The sequence below is a fragment of the Salmo trutta genome, chromosome 15, assembly GCF_901001165.1.
Source record: "Salmo trutta chromosome 15, fSalTru1.1, whole genome shotgun sequence".
In the NCBI taxonomy this organism is placed as follows: domain Eukaryota; kingdom Metazoa; phylum Chordata; class Actinopteri; order Salmoniformes; family Salmonidae; genus Salmo; species Salmo trutta.
Genome location: NC_042971.1, coordinates 33,040,866 through 33,063,861, shown reverse-complemented (window position 1 = coordinate 33,063,861; position 22,996 = coordinate 33,040,866). Strand labels below are relative to the sequence as shown.

The following is a 22,996-nucleotide window of genomic DNA, read 5'->3' as shown; positions in this document are numbered from 1 at the left end:
AGGACAGTGACTCGTCTCAACTATAGTCGACCAACCAACTAAAAACTGTATTTGTTTTGTTTGTTGTTACAATTATGTTTTGTGTGGTTCCAAATACAACCAACCATGGCCCACATATGGTGAATTTGTTTAATAATTATTCAATTACTTAATGAAATTGGAAATAAAACTATTATTTCCATTATCTGCATGTCCTTGTTTCTTCAAATTTGAGATGGGATTTAACTATTGCTACATAAAAATTACAAAGTTATTCAGGAACAACATTCTCAGTTTACTATACAACAAATAATTCAAATATAGAAACATTTATTTTACAATTTCAGGAAAAAATATTACACAATTCCAGTTTAGTTGTACACAGTGTGTTAAAACACCTAAATACACTTTTACAGTCATTATGTCAGTAGAAAAAAATATTGGATATTCATGATACAAAATGTACACTTCCCTACAAATAAAAATTGCATACACATGTACATAGCATTGTGTGAATGACCAACAATGGTCTTAAACATTACAAACTTTTATTTAAAAAAAAGTAGTATTGTCTTCACATTTTAGCTCAATATTTAATTCCAACACAAGATCATGAAAAAATTGCACTGTATAAAATGTTGCTTAAAACCACAATTACATTTTTTTTACGACTTCCAACCCAAGTTATAAATCATAACATAATCAAAATAAAATGCTCTTTACATGTGCAATGGACAGGGTCAATGTACTGCAAATATCCTTGTTCCATAAACTAAACAGTCTACTAGGTATTCAATAAACTGCCATGGATTTGGGGCAGTCTTACCACCTTTGCAAGATGATCATTCGTCAACAGGTACAACAACCCTGTTTACTCCCTCAAGACACAAACATAGCATTACTACATAAACGTCAACGCTTTAAAGTAAACATGTTTCGACCGATCATTCTGGCATAAGAGAAAAAGCATAAATCAAAATGGAGGTTTTAAAGTTTCCCTCAATGGACATGGTCTCATTTTTTCCACCCGCAGTGGCGGTTTGATTGAATTCCAGCCTTAGTTCTATTATAGTAATTTAAACCATGTGAAGTTATTTTGCTACTTCACTAATAATATTACTGTAAAAGAGAAGGGACAATTCATCAACTTAATTTATAATTCTAGTACAGATATAATACTTATGTTAGCATAATTGTGAAATCTATTTAGCTGGAATAGCCAGACATTCTATATTTTGGATTGCAAAAATAACACGCAAAACTCCAAGACAGGGATAAAACAGCAAATAACAAACAAGAAAACTTGTCCAATGTCCTTAAAAAAAGTGTTAACTTAGATATGTCCATTTTGAACAGCTTTGGTCTTCCATACATGCTGCTTACTTGCCTGGGTAAAACTATGAACATTTATAGAAAGTGAAACCAAAGAAAGTGAGCAATTTTGCATTCCCCAGCCAGTCCTACATTTCAGTTTAATAAGAAGGAACACATACAACATTACATGATGCTGCAATAAAGATCCTTCATAAGTAAAGTTGCACAAAGCCATATTGTGCAGCATCTCTTACCAATGTTCCACGTAGACTTTCTCTTATAGAACTTCTAGAATAGAACTTCAAATTTTCTCCACAAAGCATGGAAGGAACACTTTTAGTTTAAACTGCTGACCAACAGTTAAAATCTACAACACATACTAGTGTACTGGATTTATATCAATTTCCGAAAAGGTGAGGAAGATGGTTAGATTAAGGAAGGGTGTGATCTTTGCATCATGCATATTACATGCACTCTGCTTTGGAATTATTCCTGAGGAGAAGAGGGGAACAAAAACGTAACTACACAGCAGGCAATGTAAGCCGTCTTTCTGAACAACATCCAAGTCAAAACTTTGCATTAAACTAAGACAAAACACTTAAAGAAAATATGAAACGCCAAGAAAGTAATAACGCGACAAAACCTAAACAAAGGAAATCAATATTAATGAATGCTTGCATGTCCAACTGGGTTTTGATGATAACAACATGGCATGATGGTGACATGTCACAAACATAAAGAGGGTCTTTGCAGGGAAGCTGTTCACTTTTAAAGGCAGGAGAACACATAGTTGTTTGCTAGTCTCTTCAGCTATTCACTATCATTACATATACATTAGTGTTGTAGAAACACATCCATGGTTAAGAGCCAGTGTCACCTCAGATGGCCTCTCTCTCCACCATCTCAGTCAGTCTGAGACAGTGGAGGAGTTGGAGGACTGGAATATGGCACCAGGCCAGGCCAAGTCAGACCAGGTTGTATACTTTTTCTCTCATCCAGCAAGGCACTAAGATTTTCATTCAAGTTTATCATTGCAAGTGCTTAATGCATTTAAAACACCTATAATACCCATCACCAACCCCTCCCCCTGGGCAAACCAGTCTAGAGACACTCCTGATGAGTTTGGGAAGCCACCATGGTCTCGCTACTGTCTCGGCGCTGCTGACCTCAGTGTGTTTTTCTGCCACACGGTTTAGTGTTTTCATAATGAGGTGGTTCCAGAGACTGCCTGGGTTTATCCCAGAGGGCAGATGGAGCCTCTGTTCAGGGGATAGGACAGAAAGAAACTAACAACAGTCGTTAGAGCCCTTACAGTTCCCTCTCTGGACAAATCACCTGGAAGAGATCCATCATTGGCATCAAATCACAGCTCTTCAAATAGACAAAGTGCTGCTACTACAGTATTATTCATTCAGATCTAAAAATTAACTCCCTAAAAGATGGGGGGCTTTTCTTTCCCCTCTACATTTGGACAGAGTTTGCCCAACTCCACTTTCGATCAATGTAATAAAGAGGAAACCAAGAATGAGAAACTGCTAGCCAAGTGAGCACAGCAAGAAAACAAAAACAAGAACCAACACGGTGCTTTGCAGAGAGTGGTTGTTTCTGGCTGGCTTTACCCAAGTGTCAGTCTGGGTTTGGTTCAGCGAGAGTCTCAGGGGGGCTGTCAGAGCAGTGGCTCCAAATAAGGAGAATGGAAAGAGTGACTGAGTAAGAGGCACACTCACGCAGGGTGATGGAGATGGACATATGGGCAGAGACACCTGGGAGATGCACGGAGAAGCAGAGCGGAGCGTGAATAAGGAAGTGAGATGGGCAACCTCAGAATGGCCATGCCAGACCTAATCCCCTTGACGCAGGAAGTCCCCGCCACCACAGAGAGCGCCATACCTTCTCCATCTCTCAATAACTGATGTGTCTAGACTGGCTTGCCAATGCTAACCCCCCCTTTTCCCCCCAGACCCTTTTAGAGAAACAGCCCACTTCTGTCTTAGTAACACAACACAGTCCCTGGGTGAGTGGTATTCAGGTTCAGTGCTGACCCCTACTGGTCTCAGTTGTTACTGCGGTTGAATGTCTCCAGCACTGTGGTGTTGGTCTTCTCAAACACCCACTGCTGGCTGGGGACGCTGGGGTCACACATGTTCATAAACACCTTTCTCTCTGTGGGGTTGCTGTCGATACAGCTGTTACTGATGTGGTGGTATAAACTTTTATCCTACAGAGATAAAGGGAGAGAAAAGAAGTGAACGAGATGGCAATGTTTATTTAATTACAGTGCATTTAACTGAAAATATTTTCCGAAATAGGTCATTTTAAAAATACATATTTATTAGCCTGCATGGAAAACTAGGAGTCATTTTTTTCTAACAAGGTACACCAAGCTTAAAAGGTGAATGTCGGTTTCTATCTAGGAGAAAACTGCCTTATCAATGAGTAGCAGCTGTGTCATTTCATCAAAAGGAGAAGGAAATACAAAGGATCAAAAATACATCTTGAAGCTTGCTCAGCTCGAGCAAAAAAAGTGCACCATAAGCAACTCACAAACTTGCCTTTTTCATACTTGGAAAAAGATTGTGTGTGTGGGTATGTGTGTGAGAAAAAGAGACCTTACCTTCCTGTAGCGCCACAGCTGGTTGCCCTTCATGCCGTGGCAGTCATACAGGGTGACGGGGCTGTTGTGGGAGATGGCATCAAAGCACACCTTCTTAGTGTGCATGGGGTCCCCCACGCGGATGTCCTCCCTCCAACCAAACGTGAACACCTGGAGGGGGCAGAGACAACGTGGATCAGAACACCTCAGGAGTGGGGCCCCCACTTCCAGCTCGCCTCTTGGAGCCAGTGTCACTCCTGATCCTGGAGTCCACAGGGCAGGCATTTGTTCAAGCCCTGTACTAACATCTGATTTAACTCATCAAGCCTTTGAGATGTGTTAGTAATAAGCTGGAACAAAAGCCTGCACACCTTGTGAGTCTTCAGAACTAGGGTTGAAGAGAACCGCCCTGGGAGTTCCAACATCGGTCACCCCCCCGGGACGTTCACTCATAGGGAACACAATAGTTGTCTGGAAGGGGCTCCTCTGCTGTAACATTCAAAAGGCCCCGGCTTGGACTGTAGCCAGAAAGAGCTCTTTGATTTGCACTGATGCTGTTTGTCGTCCCAGCATTGAATACAAATTGCAACCATGACAGAGATTAAACTACAACAGCCTTTTAAATTACTGTAATTAAACTGTCAAAGCACAGAGCCAGAGCAGGCAACTTAGAAAATAAAGAGAAAACATGGCCATCCATCAACATTCGGTTATGAGCTCTTCTAAACATTATTTGGGATGACAAGGGGGAAAAAAATGGGACTACATTAGAACAGAAGAGATAATGAAGTTGTGTGTGTGTGTGTGTGTGTGTGTGTGTGTGTGTGTGTGTGTGTGTGTGTGTGAGAACCAGTGTGTTTGGGGGTTGGTTCTACTAACCTTGTGGGGACCTAAAATCCACAAAAGTCCCCACAAGGATAGTAAAATAAGGAACAATCGCCTCCGTGGGGACATTTCCCATGTCCCTGTAAGGACGATGGCTACTTTAAGAATAGGGGTTAGGTTTAGAGTTAGAATTAGGGTTAAGTTTAGGCTTACTGAAATACATTTTAGGTCCCCACGAGAACAGAAAAACATAACGTTTGTGTGTCGGTAGTACTTATGAAGGCTGTCTGTACACAGTACAAAATGAAGGTTAAGTGTATGCAAAACTAGAGGAAAACTAGCATGTTACAGCAGACAGATGTCTGTATTTAGTTGTGTGTACTAAGCTCCTCACCTGTCCATGGCTCCACCCGGCCTCGCCCCGCCCCTTAAGACATGTCTCCAGGCGGATGGGTGACCCAGACGAAAAGTGTTTGTTCTCCATGCACATGCCACTGCCTACGTTGCGCAGCTAGAACACACAGAAGCAGACAAACCAGTTAACAGAGAAAGACAAATGTCATCATTCAATACTAGTCAGTGTATTAACCACTGACTAGAGCTCTGTCTGGATCTCTCAGCACTATCTGTCAGCTCTCCTCTTTAGTGAAAAAGTGTGATGAGTAATGATGAAGACGAGGCTGTGGCAGGAGCTTGGCCCTCTGACGGCTGATGTGACATCGGGCTGTCACAGGCCAGACACGGTCTCTCTCTTCTAACTTTCTCTCCATCTACTGTCTTGCTTGCGCTTATCTCAATCTTCTAACTTTTTCTCTTTCTAGCTTTCGGTCTCTCTCTAAAGAAACGAGTAAATTAATGTGTACCTCTCCCCAGGCGGCAGCAGGGGGCTCCACAGGTGGGTAGTGCTTGGGCAGGTCCCAGGCCACCTCTGTCATGAACCACTTGAAGCTCTTACAGTTGAGGCTGCTCCTCAAGTCCTTCTGCACAGTCATGTCTCCTGCTGACAGGTGCCTGTACTCTGGCCTCCGCTGGTAGATGTACTCTGCATACTCATCCATCCACACCTCTGCCACTCGCTTTAGGTTCTGTACAGGGACCAAGGGAGAAGAGAAAGGGTTAAAACATTGTTGCTCCACAATGACTGTAGGAGAGGGATGGATGCATGGTGTCAGTCTTCTGGGGTCTCGTTGACTACTGGATGGCTGAACAATAATATACTGAACAAAAATATAAGCGCAACAATTACAATGATTTTACTGAGTTATAGTTCATATGAGGAAATCATTCAATTCTATGGATTTCACATGACTGGACAGGGGTCCAGCCATGGGTGGGCAGGACCAACCACTGGGGAGCCAGGACCAACCACTGGGGAGCCAAGCCCAGCCAATCAGAATGAGTTGTTCCCCACAAAAGGGCTTTATTACAGACAGAAATACTCCTCAGTTTCATCAGCTGTTAGGGTGGCTGGTCTCAGACGATCCTGCAGGTGAAGAAGCCAGATGTGGAGGTCCTGGGCTGGCGTGGTTACACATGGTTTGCCGTTGTGAGGCCGTTTGGAAGTAGTGCCAAATTCTCTAAAACGACGTTGGAGGCTTACGGTAGAGAAATTCATATTCAATTCTCTGGCAACAGCTCTGGTGGACATTCCTGCAGTCAGCATTCCAATTGCACGCCCCTACAAAACGTGAGACATCTGTTGCATTGTGTTGTGTGACAAAACTGACCATTTTAGAGAGGCCTTCTATTGTCCCCATGCTGTTTATTCAGATTCTTGGTATGCCACACCTGTCAGGTGGATGGATTACCATGGCAAAGGAGAAATGCTCACTAACAACATTTTAGGGAATAAAGCTTTTTGTACATTAGGAAAACTTCTGGGATCTTTTATTTTATAACATGGGACCAACACTTTACATGTTCCGTTTTATATTTTTGTTCAGTATAATACCTCATTAATTTCAGTCAAAGACAGGTTGAGGAGGGTTTAGGGGATGTGCCTGTGGGGTAGAGTTGGGCGATATGGAAGAAAATACATATTGCGATAAATTGCCTGAATTGATGAGATAATAGAATGATACGTTTCTAGCATTAATGTGCACCACAGTTTAAAATGATCCTTTAAACTACTAGTTTGATGGTTGTAGCCATCAATTGTCCCATTAACAAATCACCAATATTAGCAAACTTGTTTCATTTCAAACTTCACATTTCTCTAGTATAGGCCACTGAACATTATCAGCAAAATGCGTGCGATAAGTGATAGGTGTCGATAATTTCTGGTTTATTGTCCCAACTACTGTGTGGTGGTGCTGATGGCGGTGTCTAGGAGAGGCAGCTCTAGTCAAGTTTTGGGGGAGCAAAAAAAAAGAAGCGGCGCCGCAGGCCAGCAATTAATGTCTCTGTGACTCTGAATTACACCCTTTTCTCTGAGCTCACTTCAAAAAGGAACAAAAGGAAATCAGGATGATGCTAAACACAAAGCTGTGCTTAATAGGCACTTTCTATTTTAGGTGCAATATTCACCCAACGATCATTCACAGATTTCATTCTTTCGGCATCATGTTATGGAAAATCAATCAATATGAATGTACATATTATGCATGTATTTGAACTATTGCATAGGAGGCCATTTCTAACTGGAGGCCTTTTCTAAGGTGCTTATGTCTTTGTTGGTGCGTCTCCTTTCTGAAGAAATACATAAACAATTGACCCCACTCCTCAAGTCATTAACATTCCTCACTCAGACAGAACAGGCTTTCCTCATCTGAGAGACTATTCCCCCATGGTGGGGGAACACAACACAAAAATTAACCCCCAAAACAGGCCAATAGTTTTCAATTACACATCCGACCAAGCCAATGGTTTGGGCAAGGATCAGCATACATAATGGATTGTTTCAGCTGCATTCCAAAGGTTTCAAAAGAATGTGGAAATGCACTATATATATATACAGAAAGGTATGTGGACACCCCTTCCAATTAGTGTATTTGGCCATTTCGCCACACTCGTTGCTGACAGATGTATAAAAATCGAGCACACAGCCATGCAATTGCCATAGACAAAAATTGGAACTAGAATCGTATTACTGAAGAGCTCAGTGACTTTCAAATCTGGCACTGTCATAGGACGCCACCTTTCCAACAAGTCAGTTGGTCAAATTTCTTCCCTGCTAGAGCTGCCCCGGTCAACTGTAAGTGCTGTTATTGTGAAGTGGAAACGTCAAGGAGCAACAATGGCTCAGACGCAAAGTGGTGGGCCACACAACCTCACAGAATGGGACCGCCGAGTGCCGAGTGAGTAAAAATCATCTGTCTTCGGTTGCAACACTCACTACCGACATCCAAACTGCCTCTGGAAGTAACGTCAGCACAATAACTGTTCCTTCGGAGCTTCATGAACTGGGTTTCCATGACCGAGCAGCTGCACCACAAGCCTAAGATCACCATGTGCAATGCCAAGCGTTGGCTGGAGTGGTGTAAAGCTTGCCGCCATTGGACTCTGGAGCAGTAGAAATGCATTCTCTGGAGTGATGAGTCACGCTTCACCATCTGGCAATCCAACGGAAGAATCTGGGTTTGGCGGATGCCAGGAGAACGCTACCTGCCCGAATGCATAGTGCCAACTGTAAAGTTTGGTGGATGAGGAATAACGGTCTGGGGCTATTTTTCATGGTTCGGTCTAGGCCCCTTAGTTCCAGTGAAGGGAAATCGTATCGCTACAGCATACAATGACATTCTGGATGATTCTGTGCGTCCAACTTTGCGGCAACAGTTTGGGGAAAGCCCTTTCCTGTTTCAGCATGACAATTCCCTCGTGCACAAAGTGAGGTCCATACAGAAATGGTATTTCAAGATCGGTGTGGAAAAACTTGACTGGCCTGCACAGAGCCCTGACCGCAAACCCATTGGAACGCCGACTGCAAGCCAGATCTAATCGCCCAACATCCGTGCCCGACTTCACTAATGCTATTGTGGCTGAATGGAAGCAAGTCTCAGCAGCAATGTTCCAACATCTAGTGGAAAGCCTTCCCAGAAGAGTGGAGGCTGTTATAAGAGCAAAGGGAGACCAACTCCATTTTAATGCCTATGATTTTGGAATGAGACATTCGACGAGGAGGTGTCCACATACACTACATGACCAGAAGAAAAACGAAGCATAAAATGTATTTTTCAAATCTAAAGATTCCGTACCTGCAAACCAGTTTAACCTCTTTGGGATAGGGGGCAGTATTTTGACGTCCGGATGAAAAGCGTGCCCAAAGTAAACTGCCTGTTACTCAGGCCCAGAAGCTAGGATATGCATATAATTGGTAGATTTGGATAGAAACACTCTAAAGTTTCTAAATTTGTTAAAATAATGTCTGTGAGTATAACAGAACTGATATGGCAGGCGAAACCCAGGGGACAAAAAAAATAAAAAATGTCAGCCTACCACTTTTTCCAATGACTGTCATGTTTATTATGAGGTGAAATCCTCCCATATTGTAGTTCCTAGGGCTTCCACTAGATGTCAACAGTCTTTAGAAAGAATTTCAGGCTGGGATTTTTGGAAAAATTTGCTAGAATTTGTAGTTTTTCTAAGTGGCTCCCATTTTGGCTGTAGTGTTTTCATGCGCATAGATGAGAGCGCGTTCTTTGTTGTTTATCTCCGGTAAAGACAATAACGATTCTCTGTCTTAAATTGTATCGTTTATTTACGTATTAGGGTACCTGAGGTTTGATTATAAACGTTGTTTGACTTGTGTGGAGAAGGTTATTGGTAATGTTTGGGATTCAATTTGTATGCATTTTGAAGGAGGGAAACGGTGGATTATTGAATGAAGCGCGCCAGCTAAACTGAGTTTTTGGGGATATAAAAAAAGGACTTTATCGAACAAAAGGACCATTTGTGATGTAGCTGGGACCTATGGGAGTGCCAACAGAAGATCTTCAAAGGCATTTATTATATCGCTATTTCTGACTTTCGTGGCACACCTGCCTGGTTGAACATTTTTTTTTTCATGCTTTTGTATGCGGGGCGCTGTCAGATAATCGCATGGTGTCCTTTCGCCGTAAAGCCTTTTGAAATCTGACACAGCAGCTGGATTAACAAGAAGTTAAGCTTTATTTTGATGTATGACACTTGTCTTTTCATGAATGTTAAATATTTCTATTTCTGTCATTTGAATTTCACACTCTGCAATTTCACCGGATGTTGTCGAGGTGGGTCGCTAGCGGAATTCCTGCGCCAGAAAGGTTAAAGTGTCTTTACAGCGTATTCCTCATCAAGGTCACTTATCTAGCTTTGTGTATTTTGGGGACAAAACCAATAGGGGGCCGTATCACAAGGAGGAAGAAAAGCAGGGGGAAAAAAAAAAGGCATTTGTTAAGTCTCTTTTTTCTGAATGCTTACGTTGTTAAAACACAGCGCCAGGCGAGGCAGGTGCATGAGGAGGTTAAATCAATTCAACACCAAAAAGAAAAGAGGAGTTTCTCACTCGTTCATTCCCACTTGCGGGCCTGACTGTGGAACACAATCAACGTTCACTTCAAACACTCCACAGCATTCCTGATGGATGTGACAAGAGTGGGTGGGTTTGTGGCGGAAATATAAAGGTGTCCAACTATTGCAGAGAAACTCAGCAGAGATGAATGCTCTCTTCACTAGACACTTAAGTTTTATCTTTGTAGATTCCTTATAAAGAGGAGAAGCGAGAGGAAAAGGTCGGTCTAGGAACCAATCCAACACTCACCCTGGCCAGGCTGACCCCGCCGGGGACCTTGTAGGGAACATACTTCCTGTAGATGTGACCCACCCTGGAGCATGGGATGTCCTCCATACGCCCACCACACATCCACACCTGAGGGGGAAGAGAAAGAGAGAGGCTTAACACAGACAGCTGTGTGGGGATCATGGCATCACTGCTGTGTTAGTTTGTGTGTATCCGTGTGCCCTTGGTGTGTAGCTGTGAACAGTGTGAGGACTTGAGAGGCTGACAGGTACTAGGCGAGCAGGGAGGGAGAAAAGAGAGAGTGGTTCCAGAGGGAGGGATTGGAGGGAAGCTAGATAAAGGTAGCAGGGAGGGAGGGAGGCAGGCAGGAGGTATGATTAGCTATACAGTGATATCATCACCATACTGACAGAGAGTGAGACTATTACAAATGCCTCCTGGGGCTCTTTGGACCAACACATCAATTATGACATATTTAGAGCAGTCCTGGCTAAGACTGAAGGAAAACCTGACAAGTCAGAAAATGTGTAGAAATATGTACAGTAGAACTATAAGACTGCATGATGCCAAACGCAGGACTGAAATGTCACAGTTTGAATGTGACATACTTCAGGTTGACTCTTCTGAGTCAGGTGAAAGCTTTGAGCCACAAGCCAAAACAAGTCTACTGTAAACTTTGTGTGTTGCAGGCCTGAAGGGGACGAGAGGCTGTCGGAAGCACCATCGTGTGGTAGCTCCTGATACTGATTTGTAACCCTCCATCATATGTGTGTGCTTCATAAGCACGCTCACTAAACAGAAAGAAACATGACAAAAGGGCAGAGAAAAAGAATGACAAATTAAAAGATAGGAGGGAATAACAGAGAGATCGATTAAATGAGAGGGGAGGAGCAATAAAGATAGGCGATACTTTGTCTAGTTTTGGCTGACTAACCCTGCATTTATAACCAAGTGGGAAGGTGGTATTTACCACATACACTACCAGTCTAGTTTTAGAACGCCTACTCATTCAAGGGTTTTTCTTTATTTTTACTATTTTCTACATTGTAGAATAATAGTGAAGACATCAAAACTATGAAATAACACATATGGAATCATGTAGTAACCAAAAAAAAGTGTTAAATCAAAATATATGTTATAGTTGAGATTCTTCAAATAGCCACCCTTTGCCTTGATGACAGCTTTGCACACTTGGAATTCTCTCAACCAGCTTCATGAGGTAGTCACCTGGAATGCATTTCAATTAACAGGTGTGCCTTCTTAATAGTTAATTTGTGGAATTTCTTTCCTTCTTAATGCATTTGAGCCGATCAGTTGTGTTTTGACATGGAAGGGCGGGGGTATACAGAAGATGGCCCTATTTGGTCGGACTGCAGAGTGAAGGAAAAGTAGCCAACAATTGCTCAGCATGTGGGAACTCATTCAATGTCATTGGAAAAGTATTCCAGGTGAAGCTGGTTGAGAGTATGCCAAGAGCGTGCAAAGCTGTCATCAAGGCAAAGGGTGGCTATTTGAAAAATCTTAAATATATTTCGATTTGTTCCACACTTTTTTGGTTACTACATGATTCCATATGGTGTTATTTCATAGTTTTGATGTCTTCACTATTATTCTACAATGTAGAAAATTGTAAAAATAAAGAAAAACCCTTGAATGAGTAGGTGTTCTAAAACTTTTGACCAGAAGTGTACGACTGGGAAAAATCCACTTGAACACCTCTCCAACTGGTAATTACAAGTGTGAATATCGTCTATCATGCCCGAACTCAGATATGTCCTACATGTTGACCTCTAACGTCACCTACTAAGGACATGGCCTTGATAATAGCATTTTCAGCAGTTAAATGTAACAAAACATTATTTATAGAAAGCAATCTATTAAAATGTTTAAAAAATAATAATAATAATTTTAACACTAATTTGTTTATAAGCATGATAGCTGTACTTTTAGTTTATGGTTGACGCAGCTTGTTGGCCATTAGCCCAATCAGCGTTTCTCAACAAGTTCAAAGCATGTGAACACATCCAACTGGTATTTACAACTGGTAATTACCACCTTCCCACTTGGTTATGAACGCAGCATAAGATCCATTGTTAGATGGGCTTCTGCCTTATGAATGTTTAATAGCGGCTGGGGCTGGCAAGCCTTGTCGTTCTCGGAGAAGGCCAACCGAGCATGAAATATACTTCAACAACTTGTGTTGCCAGGCTGTAGAGGCATGGAAGGAGGCACGCGCAGACACACGTGCACAGCTGTCATCAAGGCAACGTATGGCTACTTTGAAGAAATTCAAATATAAAATATATTTTGATTTGTTTAACACTTTTTTTGGTTACTACATGATTCCATATGTGTTATTTCATAGTTTTGATGTCTTCACTATTATTCTGCAATGTAGAAAAACCCTTGAATGAGTAGGTGTGTTTTTCTATTTAAAAAAAAAAGTGTACACAAAAACTATATGGGGGATTGGAAATGATGCAGACAATTACATTGATAGAAGCCACAATCTGCAATATTAAAGCTGATCTACCCCCTAAAAACAACCAAATAAATAGAAATAAACCGTGAAGTGAGCGCTACCGGTACTGGAATGAAATTGGAGCGGGCGAGAAGGCCTATGCTCCAGACTTTTGGAAACTCGATCCGCACTCCAGTCAAATTGGGCACACTCCGCTCCTCTCATAGTCTGGTCTGTACTCACAAAGCTAACTGTTTTTGTGCTTGCCAGTTAAGCTAGCAGTTCTAAGATGTTAGCAGCCAATGGCTAGCAGTTTCTTACTGCCGATAAAAACAGATTAATGCCATAATTGTTTTGAGTCATTACTGAATACTTTCATGTAACAAATCAAACATTAACCCTTGTAAACAATTCATGGTAATGCATGGTAACCTCGCAAACAATTCATTTTAGACACGGAGTCTATTTGAATCGGGCACTTATTTGCTGAAATGTGTGCCACTGCCCAGCTATTTAAAAGGGACAGGCGGCTATTTGAGACTCAGCGTTTAATTAAAGTTCTAGGTTATATATGTTCGTATTGAAATGTAGGCAAGGTTTGAAGTGATTATGTTTTAGTCAAATGTTATATCTGTTTGGGCTTCTTGAGGTCAATTTGCAGTCTACAAATGATTTGTAATTATGTTTCGGCCCTCTGATCTTCGGCTGAATCTAGTTGATGATCCCTGCATTCGGGGAATACAACATATATCTGACCCTACAACGGATGTTAGTGGTAACTTCATCCTACTCCTATCACTTTAGCATCCAAGGCAGGGTCACTTTGCCTGACCTTTGAACCTTGTGCCCTCCCTGACCACCACACTCCACTTGGCATGTTATGTCTTCTCTAAAAACATATATATTTAATGAGAAAGTGGGATCAAACATTTTAGCAGAGTGCAGTCAGTGGATTAGTGTGCAGCGCTGCTAATCCCTCCACCTCTATTGACGACCTCTAAAACCAGTGGTACGGAGCAGGGTGGGCAGTCTACAATAGAGAACCTATAACACACTACAGCCAATGACAGTTACCAAAGCAGCACTCCATAACCTCTTTCTCTCTGCCCACAGTGGGGCCTAACATATGCATTTGTCAACTGAGGGGTGTGTTTTGGCAAATGTAAAGTGCTATTTAGAGTTATTTAATGTTTGTGGTTACATTTACATTAAGATAATACTTTAGCAGATACTCTTATGCATTCGCCTTAAGATAGCTAGGTGAGACAACATATCATAATCGTAGCAAGTACATTTTCCCTCAACAAAGTGTTTATCAGCAAAATCAGTGCAAGTCGGCCAAGACAAGTGTATGTCTTTTCATTTGGCTATATTACGAAAGTATCATCTGACAGCAACAAAGAGAATATTCTCTTGTCTCTGCCATGGTATTATTATCCTTTTATATCAGTTTCTCTCTGCATTCCAACAGTGGAGTCACAGCATTACATCGGTAAAAGGCTACAGAATGATCTGAGTGAATTCTGGGACGCTTTTAACATTTTGGTCTCCGTCCTATTCCCAGACCAGGCCTGAGATCTGTCAAGAGACTAGACGGCGAATCAAACTCTTTCATTTGATGAGAGGAAGGATGAGAGGATGGGTTGCTCTCGGAGAAGCAGAGCAGATTTGGACCAAAATGATTGAAACATGAGGTAAAATCTAAATGCCAACTTCCACCATTGCCTTAGAGCTCGTTAGTTAATAGGCTTCTGATAAAACTAGCTTAAGCTTGTTGGTGGTGAGATTTGGTGTTCTTCAACCCTGGTCCTGGAGAACTACAGGATGTGCAAGCATTTGTTCCAGCGCAGCACTGACATACCTGACTCAACTAGGCATCTTATCCATTTGCCATTTAGCAGACACTCTTATCCAGAGCAACTTACAGTAGTGAGTGCATACATTTTTGTACTTGTCCCCGGTGAGACTCGAACCTACAACCCTGGAGTTGCAAGCGCATGCGCTACCAACTGAGCCACACGGGACCAACTTATTATGAAGCCCCTTATTATGAAGTGTTACAGTTGTACTAGGGTTGGAACAAAAGCCTGAACACCCTGTGCATCTCCAGGACAAAAAATACAAGAACACAGCTGTAAGTCAATAAGGTAATCTTCCCAAAAACAACAAAGCCGTCTTAATGTCTAGTGTCATTGTGTCGTTTTACCTTGAAAGAGATCTCGTACTGCTCTCCTCCCCAGATCTCCAGTCCTGTGTCATATCCTCCCAACTCCCAGAACCACTTTCTGTCCACGGCGAAGAGTCCACCAGCCATCACAGGAGACCTCAAGGACAAGAGGGGGGGTATACAATGCCAATACCGGTCACACTCACACCCCAACATGATGACACTGTCCTTTAAAGCAAATCACTGCTTTCAGACCAGCCAAAAGGACAGGAAGATATTCATACAAATTAAAAGTGTGTAAATCAGTAAGGAAAGGTGGCGGCAATGGCAGGCCCGCGGTTTACAGTCGTCTTTATAGACTGTTTCTGCCAGACGAAGGCTTTATAACGCAACTAGACTCAATTTGAGAGTTATGTGCACCCGGCTCAGCTTTTCCCGGGGGTTCTCTGAACAACACAGAAACAATTAAACCATCAACCATGGCTGAACCTGACTGGCATAATAGGTGTCATACTCAATGCATAATGGGAAACACATAATGACACTCCAGCTCTACAGTAGGATCGCTTCCCTCAAGTGGCTTGGAATGAAAATAAGGGCCTAAGTCTTGCTGTGAACCCCAAGGATGTACACAGAGTGTACAAAACAGACTGACCTGGTGAAAGCTATGATCCCTTCTTGATGTCACAATCCACTTCAAATCAGTGTAGATGAAGGGGAGGAGACGGGTTAAAGAAGGATTTTTAAGCCTCAAGACAATTGTGACCCGTTTCAGGAAACTATGCGTATGTCGAAGGTCATTACTTCACACGATCGCCACTTGAACGTAATCTATGTAATTCATGTGCCTTAATAACAAACTTGTATGCCATCTGTAAATACGAATAAAATTATCAAAATTACGAGCCTAGTTGGTTTAGCCACAGAAAAAGTCAGCAACCTTCCTGCTACCAATGATTGGCTGAGATAATGAGTGGGCTGGACATGCCGAGAGATGAGTTCGGATTGGTCTGCCATATTAGCATGCTTTTGTTTATTTGAGCTGGTTAGTATGTGTAGGTAATCCTGTCTAACGGGGCTTTTTCAAAAATATGTGGTTTAGTAGAACTGCATAAGTGTTGCTCTCCACCTTCTGGAGGACCGAGTTTTGATATCAGTGGAATTAGAGTATGATAGCTAAGGAGATGGAGAAAACACCTGTCTCCGGATTACATTCTTCAAACTGGGCAACCATGGCATCCGTGACGGGGAGAAGCATCCAACCATGATGTATCCGGGTAAGATAGTCTAGCTAGCTACATTTTCAGATATTACACATTTATAATTTTGACAAAGTCGTTTTCATTTCAAGTTAAAGTGTACTGTTAGCTAGCTAGCTAAAGTTAGCTGGCTGGCTCGCTAGCTAACGTTATGTGTATGAGCTTATTATTCGTATCTCAGCCATTTGCTTGGCTAGTTATAGTCTAATGTTAGCTAGCTAACATTGAACCTGGTTGATTAAGTATCTGCCGATTCATGCAGGGTAGTAACGTCATGAGTTGGGATTATGGTTCATTGTTTAGCTAGCTAGCTAGCTAGCTAGCTAGCTAGCTACATATGTCTTAACAAAAGATTCCACTATTAGGCTGGACAATAGAACGAGTCTAAATTCACCCAAGGCTGAAAAACAGCAAAAGAATGTCAACTAAGCTGGAACACTAGCGCGAGCCTATTGCAAATTAATGGAATCCAACGTTCGCAGAGCCTGTTTTGACTGGAGTGATGCTTAGAATTCCATTTAGCCTAAATGGCACAAAAAAATGTATCCCTTTTTATTTTACCACTACAATCTGGAAAAAAAACAACTTGTGTAGAAAGTAAACATCCGCACCTCGATGGTGTCAACTGTGCTTATGTCGGCGTAATGAGAAAGCAGGGAAAAAATGAAAACTTCAGACTATTTCTGGTCTAGTGATCGATGACAAACGAGCTCGCTGCCCAGACTTACATAATTACAAAGAGGAGATTCTCCTGATTAAAATGGTGCTTGTCTTGAAAAAAATCAAAATATACACATTGTGAGATATTTGGCGAAATAGACCGGCATGCCTCTCCATAGGAAAACAATTGGGAAAGCACAGCGTTCCAAGGGCAAAAAATATTTTGGGGCTAGCATTTGAAGACAACCGAGCTCGCTGCCCAGACTTACATAATTAGATAGAGATTCTCATGATTAAAATGGCGTCAGACTGTAAAAAAATCTAAATTTACACATTGCGAGATATTTGGCGAAATAGACAGACATGCCTATGTAACCGGTTTGAAATGGCTAGCTAGTTAGCGGGGTGCGCGCTAATAGCGTTTCAAATCGGTGACTTCACTCGCTCTGAGACCTTGAAGCAGTTGTTCCCCTTACACTGCAAGGGCCGTGGCTTTTGTGGAGCGATAGGTAACGATGCTTCGAGGTTGACTGTTGTAGATGTGTGCAGAGGGCCCCTGGTTCGAGCCCAGGTAGGGGCGAGGAGAGGGACAGAAGCTATACTGTTACACCTATATTTAGCCTATAGGAATCAATGGGGTGACCTCAGAGCTCCATGAGTAATTTTTTTGATTTTGTTTACATTTGAACTATAAAAAACGTGAGCAGATCTCATTGTCAACAGTAGCAAAGCAGGCATTGTGATGTAGAACAATTAGCTGGGAATAGAATGTTCGGAAGGCGAGTTGGTGCCACGGTGCTCAATAGAACTAATAGGAGCTGGCAGGGTGAAAAATGCCCTAAAATAAGGCCTGTTTTATCATGATTACTTCAAAACAACGGCAAGCAGCTGAGAAATGTGGTCAAATTATGAAACTGGGCTCCACAGCGGATGTAATGAACTAGTTATCAGAAAAAAGTGTTATTGAAAATGTAATGTGTCCAGCCTACCACTATGCAAGTATCCATTTCAATAGAATGTCACTGTGACAACTGTTGATAGACATAGCTGGTAAATTCACTCTGGCTATCTACTCCGATTTCAGACCACGGGTAAGATAGTCCAGCTAGCTACATTTTCAGATATTACACATTTCTCATTTTGACAAAGTCATTTTCATTTCAAGTGTACTAGCTAGCTAGCTAATGTTAGCTGGCTGGCTCGCTACCTAACGTTACGTGTATGATCTTATTATTCGTATCTCAGAGCCATTTGCTTGGCTAGTTATAGCTTAATGTTAGCTAGCTAAAATGTAACCCGGTTGGTTAATTACCAGCCGATTCATGCAGGGTAGCAACGTCATGAGTTGGGATTATGGTTCATTGTTTACCTAGCTAGCTACATGTCTTAACAAAAAAGACTCCACTATGCAAGTAACCATTTTGAATGCATTTGTAAATACAGTCTGGCCATCTTCCCCGATTTCACAGCACTCTCGTCTGAGAGCGCTCAATACCTGTTGAATATGGCCTGTGGCAGTAAACGTCGGCAAAAAAAGTATAATTCAATTGTTGCCAGCGGCAAAGTTACAGCCACCAACGCTCCGGGTAACATGAAAACTGCCTAACCAGCTCTGCTAGGGCGAGTAAAATGGTCAGAGTGGGGAGTTCTCTCATTTGTGTCTGGAAGTAGCTAGCAAGCTAGTCAATGTTAGCTTGGGTGCTTGATTGCCGTTGTGAGGTCAGAACGTTCGGATCAACCCTTAAAGAGATGGGTTGGGCTAAAGCCTAAGAGGGTGTGAACGACGCTGAATAGATGTAGACAAAGAGCTCTCCAGTTGGTACCAAAACATTAACAAGGCCCGTTTCTTAAAAGTGAGGTTACAAGTTTATCAACTTTCAAAGCAGAATTACTTTCCCATTGTTCCTCAAATGCAGTGCATGATATATCATTTTGTACCTTTGTGGTCTGCTTTTATCCAATGTAAAAAAAAAAAAAAAATTCAAATTTTGATACAGAAGACTGAATCAAGGCGGTTGGTTACAATTGAGACATGGATTATGTATGTGTGCCATTCAGAGGGTGAATGGGAAAGACAAAAGGTTTAAGTGCCTTCGAACAGGGTATGGTAGTAGGTGCCAGGGGCAACGGTTTGAGTGTGTCAAGAACTGCAACGTTGCTGAGTTTCACGCTCAACAGTTTGCCCATGTGTATCAAGAATTGTCCACCACCCAAAGGACATCCAGTTAACGGCAGGCCAGTGGTCGAAAACGGGTAATTGATGAGAAGACAAAGGAGGCTGACACAAATTGTATAGAGCAACAGATGGGCTACTGTCCATGCCCCGACGGATTGAGCCTGTTCTGAGTGCAAAAGGGGGTGCTGCTCAGTATTAGGAAGGTGTTCTTAATGTTTTGTACACTCAGTGTACATAGTCATGTCAAAACGTGTGTGTGTCAGAGATACACATTTGGCTAAGTATTAATTGTGTGTGTATCCATTTGGGGCGAAAAGGGTAGTCATTTGCACCTCCGTGATTTGATGAGCCGTCACTCTCTGGACATTCAAACTCATCCGACGGGTTCTAATAAATCAGAGTTGCAGACAGGTAATGATGCATGTAGTGTTTATCGACGGCCCGTAAAGGCAGACAGGATTTGGGGGGACACACTGGAGAGGTGTCCCTGACTGGAAGGGCTGTCAGAGGGAGACAATTAACCAGGCAAGGTGTCCAAGTGAGACACACTACTGTCTCCGTCTCACATTACAGGCCCTCCCAACAGAACAGGCCCTGGCAACACACTTCCCGCATGAACGCCATGGGCTGTCATGGATATCAGTGGCCCCCTCCATCTCTAAATTGGAGGCAGTGATGAACCCTCACTGTATTGATATTGGAGGGGGGGAGAAAAGCTTGACATTTCACTTTGACTCATGAGAGAGAGAGCCGGACAGGGAGGAAGACAGGCAGGCACACATTTGGGTCCTAAGCCTCTCTGTTAGGATGATCAATTAAGGAAACAGGGCAGATAGTGGGAGGCTGGAAGCTCAGTGCATTCCGGGGCTTCCCAAGCATAAGGAAAAATCCTGAAGTAGCTAGAACGGTAACAGCCAAGTTCAGTTTTTTTTTTATCTTCCAAGGGCAAATGGTTCTGTATTGGAGCATTCAAAAAGGCAGAAGTCTTTGGCAGTCAACAGCCGTGAATCCGCAGGCTGCACCGCACAGATAAGGAAGGAAGGTAACCGTGGAGACAGTGATGTTTTATGTAAAGCAAAATAGGTCTGCTCGTCCAACGTTACTCCCTCACTGGTACCATGTTGTTCCTATTCCACCCCTCCCGCCATCCCTCAGATTTTCATCATGCTATCCTGTATCACTGTAAGAATTAGAATCCCATTTAATCGACCATGAATATTCAGAGTCACAATTTAGTTGATATTCCCAATTTCTGTCTATTGACCTCCAAGGGAACGCTCACAGAAGCGTGGAGCCCAGGGAAGCCTTGCCTCATCTTGCAATGAAAGAGGAGAGCATATTGTCTAACAGGCCAGTAGCCATGGAGTCCTTCACACTAGCATGGACTTGACTTTTGCACCCCATGTGCTGATTTGCTGGGCCCTGATATGTTGTCTGGTCCAGTAATACTCACTCGAAGGGTTCGCTAGAATCCTCTTTTGACAGCTCAGAGGGGATGGGGATGCGTTTGTAGTACATCTCCCAGTCAAACGCTCCTCGCATGGCGTCACCGGCCTGTGTCTCGTAACCAAAGTTGTCATGGTCGATCACGTCGATCATCGGACAGACAATGGACTTCCTGTTTGTGGCGATACGGTCTGAGAGAGCGAGAGAGAAAGAGGTACACGGCCAAAGTCAAACAAACATCAGTGTTACCGTGAAATGTCCCCCCTTTGGACAATGTAATGGGCACATTGTACAGATCAGTAATTATATTCATCTTCCACAGAATGACCAGAAAGCAACTCCATAGCAAAGCTCAGTGCGTTCTAACAGAATGACTCACCCAGCAGCGGGGGCAGCCAGTTGACGTTGGCTTCACAGTGCGAGTCGAGGAAAGTGATGACCTCTCCCTTGGCGGCTGCCGCCCCCAGCAGACGTGTCCTGATGAGCCCCTCCCTCTTCTTGGTGCGCAAGATCCTCACCTTGGGCATCCGCACCATGTACTCCTCCAGAGACGCCTTAAGGTGCTCTACAGGGAGAGAGACGAGTTACAACACACAGAACATGCATGCAGACACACATATGCACACTGCATCGCTTTAGTAAGGACTCCAGGAGATCTGGAGGACAGACCCATCCACACAAAAGGACAAACACACATATGGAAACAGATTTTTTTCAGGTGCTTTGTGGACAAGGAGAGATTAACATGCGCATGGAGAGTGGTTAATAAGGAACAGTGCGCATAAAGACATGGCCAAAGAAGACCTTCGACTGCTGCAGTGAGTGCTTACAAAAGCATGCTTCCCCACATGAATATGAAGAAAAAGTCTACAGGCATAACAGACATGGACAGCTGCTTCAACAAACATGTCAAAGGGCTCTACGCTGACATTTTTATACAAGGAGCACATGTGCTCCTAAGTTGAAAAATGTAGGAGCACATACAGAAATGTAGGAGTACAATGAAAAATATTCTAGGTATTAATCCATTACAGTCTAAGCTGGGGGAGGGGGTTCTACCAAGGCTCATTTTGCTATTTGATTTTGAATTTTAATACCCCTTGAAGTATCAAAATAAAACATTTTTTTGATGAAACATTTATTTTGGCTTTACTGCTATTAGGCCATAGAAACGCATTAAATAACTGATTCAGAACATGGACCAACAGATAGTCCCCTGAAAAAATCTAAAGGAAGTTTGTTCTTAAGTGTGGTTCCTATATCTGAGTGATAAAAAAGATCAGGATATAGATATCTATATAGATATATCCATATCCACAGCGGCAAGAAAAAGTATATATGTGAACCCTTTGGAATTACCTGGATTTCTGCATAAATTGGTCATCAAATTTTATCTGATATGTTTCTTGTCTATACTGAATACATCATTTAAAGATTCAGTGTAGGTTGGAAAAAGTATGTGAACCCCAAGTTTAATGACTTCTCCAAAAGCTAATTGGAGTCAGGAGTCAGCTAACCTGGAGTCCAATCATCAATGAGACGAGATTGGAGATGTTGGTTAGAGCTGCACTCACAAAATTTGAGTTTTCTATTCACAAGAACCATTGCCTGATGTGAACCATGCCTCGAACAAAAGAGATCTCAGAAGACCTAAGATTAAGAATTGTTTACTTGCTTAAAGCTGGAAAGGGTTACAAAAGGATCTCTAAAAGCCTTGATGTTCATCAGTCCACAGTAAGATAAATTGTCTATAAATGGAGAAAGTTCAGCACTGTTGCTACTCTCCCTAGGAGTGGCCATCCTGCAAAGATGACTGCAAGAGCACAGCTCAGGATGCTCAATGAGGTTAAGAAGAATCCTAGTGTGTCAGCTAAAGACTTACAGAAATCTCTGGAACATGCTAACATCTCTGTTGATGAGTCTACATCAACACTAAACAAGAATGGTGTTCATGGGAGGACACCATGGAAGAAGCCACTGTTGTCCAAAAAAATAATTGCTGCACTTCTGAAGTTTGCAAAAGTGCACCTGGATGTTCCACAGCGCTACTGGCAAAATATTATGTGGACAGATGAAACTACAGTTGAGTTGTTTGGAAGGAACACACAACACCGTGTGGAGAAAAAAAGGTACAGCACACCAACATCAAAAATTCATCCCAACTGTAAAGTATGGTGGAGGGAGCATCATGGTTTGGGGCTGCTTTGCTGCCTCAGGGCCTGAACAGCTTGCTATCATCGGCAGAAAAATGAATTCCCAAGTTTGTCAATACATTTTGCAGAAGAATGTTAGGTTATCTGTCCGCCAATTGAAGCTCAACAGGACAACGACCCAAAACACAGAAGTAAATCAACAACAGAATGGCTTCAACAGAAGAAAATACTCCTGGAGTGGCCCAGTCAG

At 42.5% G+C, this 22,996-nt stretch overlaps 1 protein-coding gene across 1 annotated transcript in view; it reads right to left on the bottom strand.

Moving 5' to 3' along the window:
* Positions 1 to 269: 269 nt before the first annotated feature.
* Positions 270 to 22,996, bottom strand: part of LOC115148834 (polypeptide N-acetylgalactosaminyltransferase 10) — a 130,710-nt gene continuing 107,983 nt past the window's right edge. Inside the window, exons 5-12 of the mRNA XM_029691095.1 lie at positions 20,973 to 21,158; positions 20,601 to 20,784; positions 15,092 to 15,209; positions 10,446 to 10,553; positions 5,575 to 5,796; positions 5,106 to 5,222; positions 3,908 to 4,057; positions 270 to 3,511 (exon numbers count right to left, since the gene is read on the bottom strand). Coding sequence (XP_029546955.1) covers positions 3,347 to 3,511; positions 3,908 to 4,057; positions 5,106 to 5,222; positions 5,575 to 5,796; positions 10,446 to 10,553; positions 15,092 to 15,209; positions 20,601 to 20,784; positions 20,973 to 21,158 — 1,250 coding nt within the window. The 3' untranslated portion in view covers positions 270 to 3,346. The remainder of the gene's footprint in view (positions 3,512 to 3,907; positions 4,058 to 5,105; positions 5,223 to 5,574; positions 5,797 to 10,445; positions 10,554 to 15,091; positions 15,210 to 20,600; positions 20,785 to 20,972; positions 21,159 to 22,996) is intronic.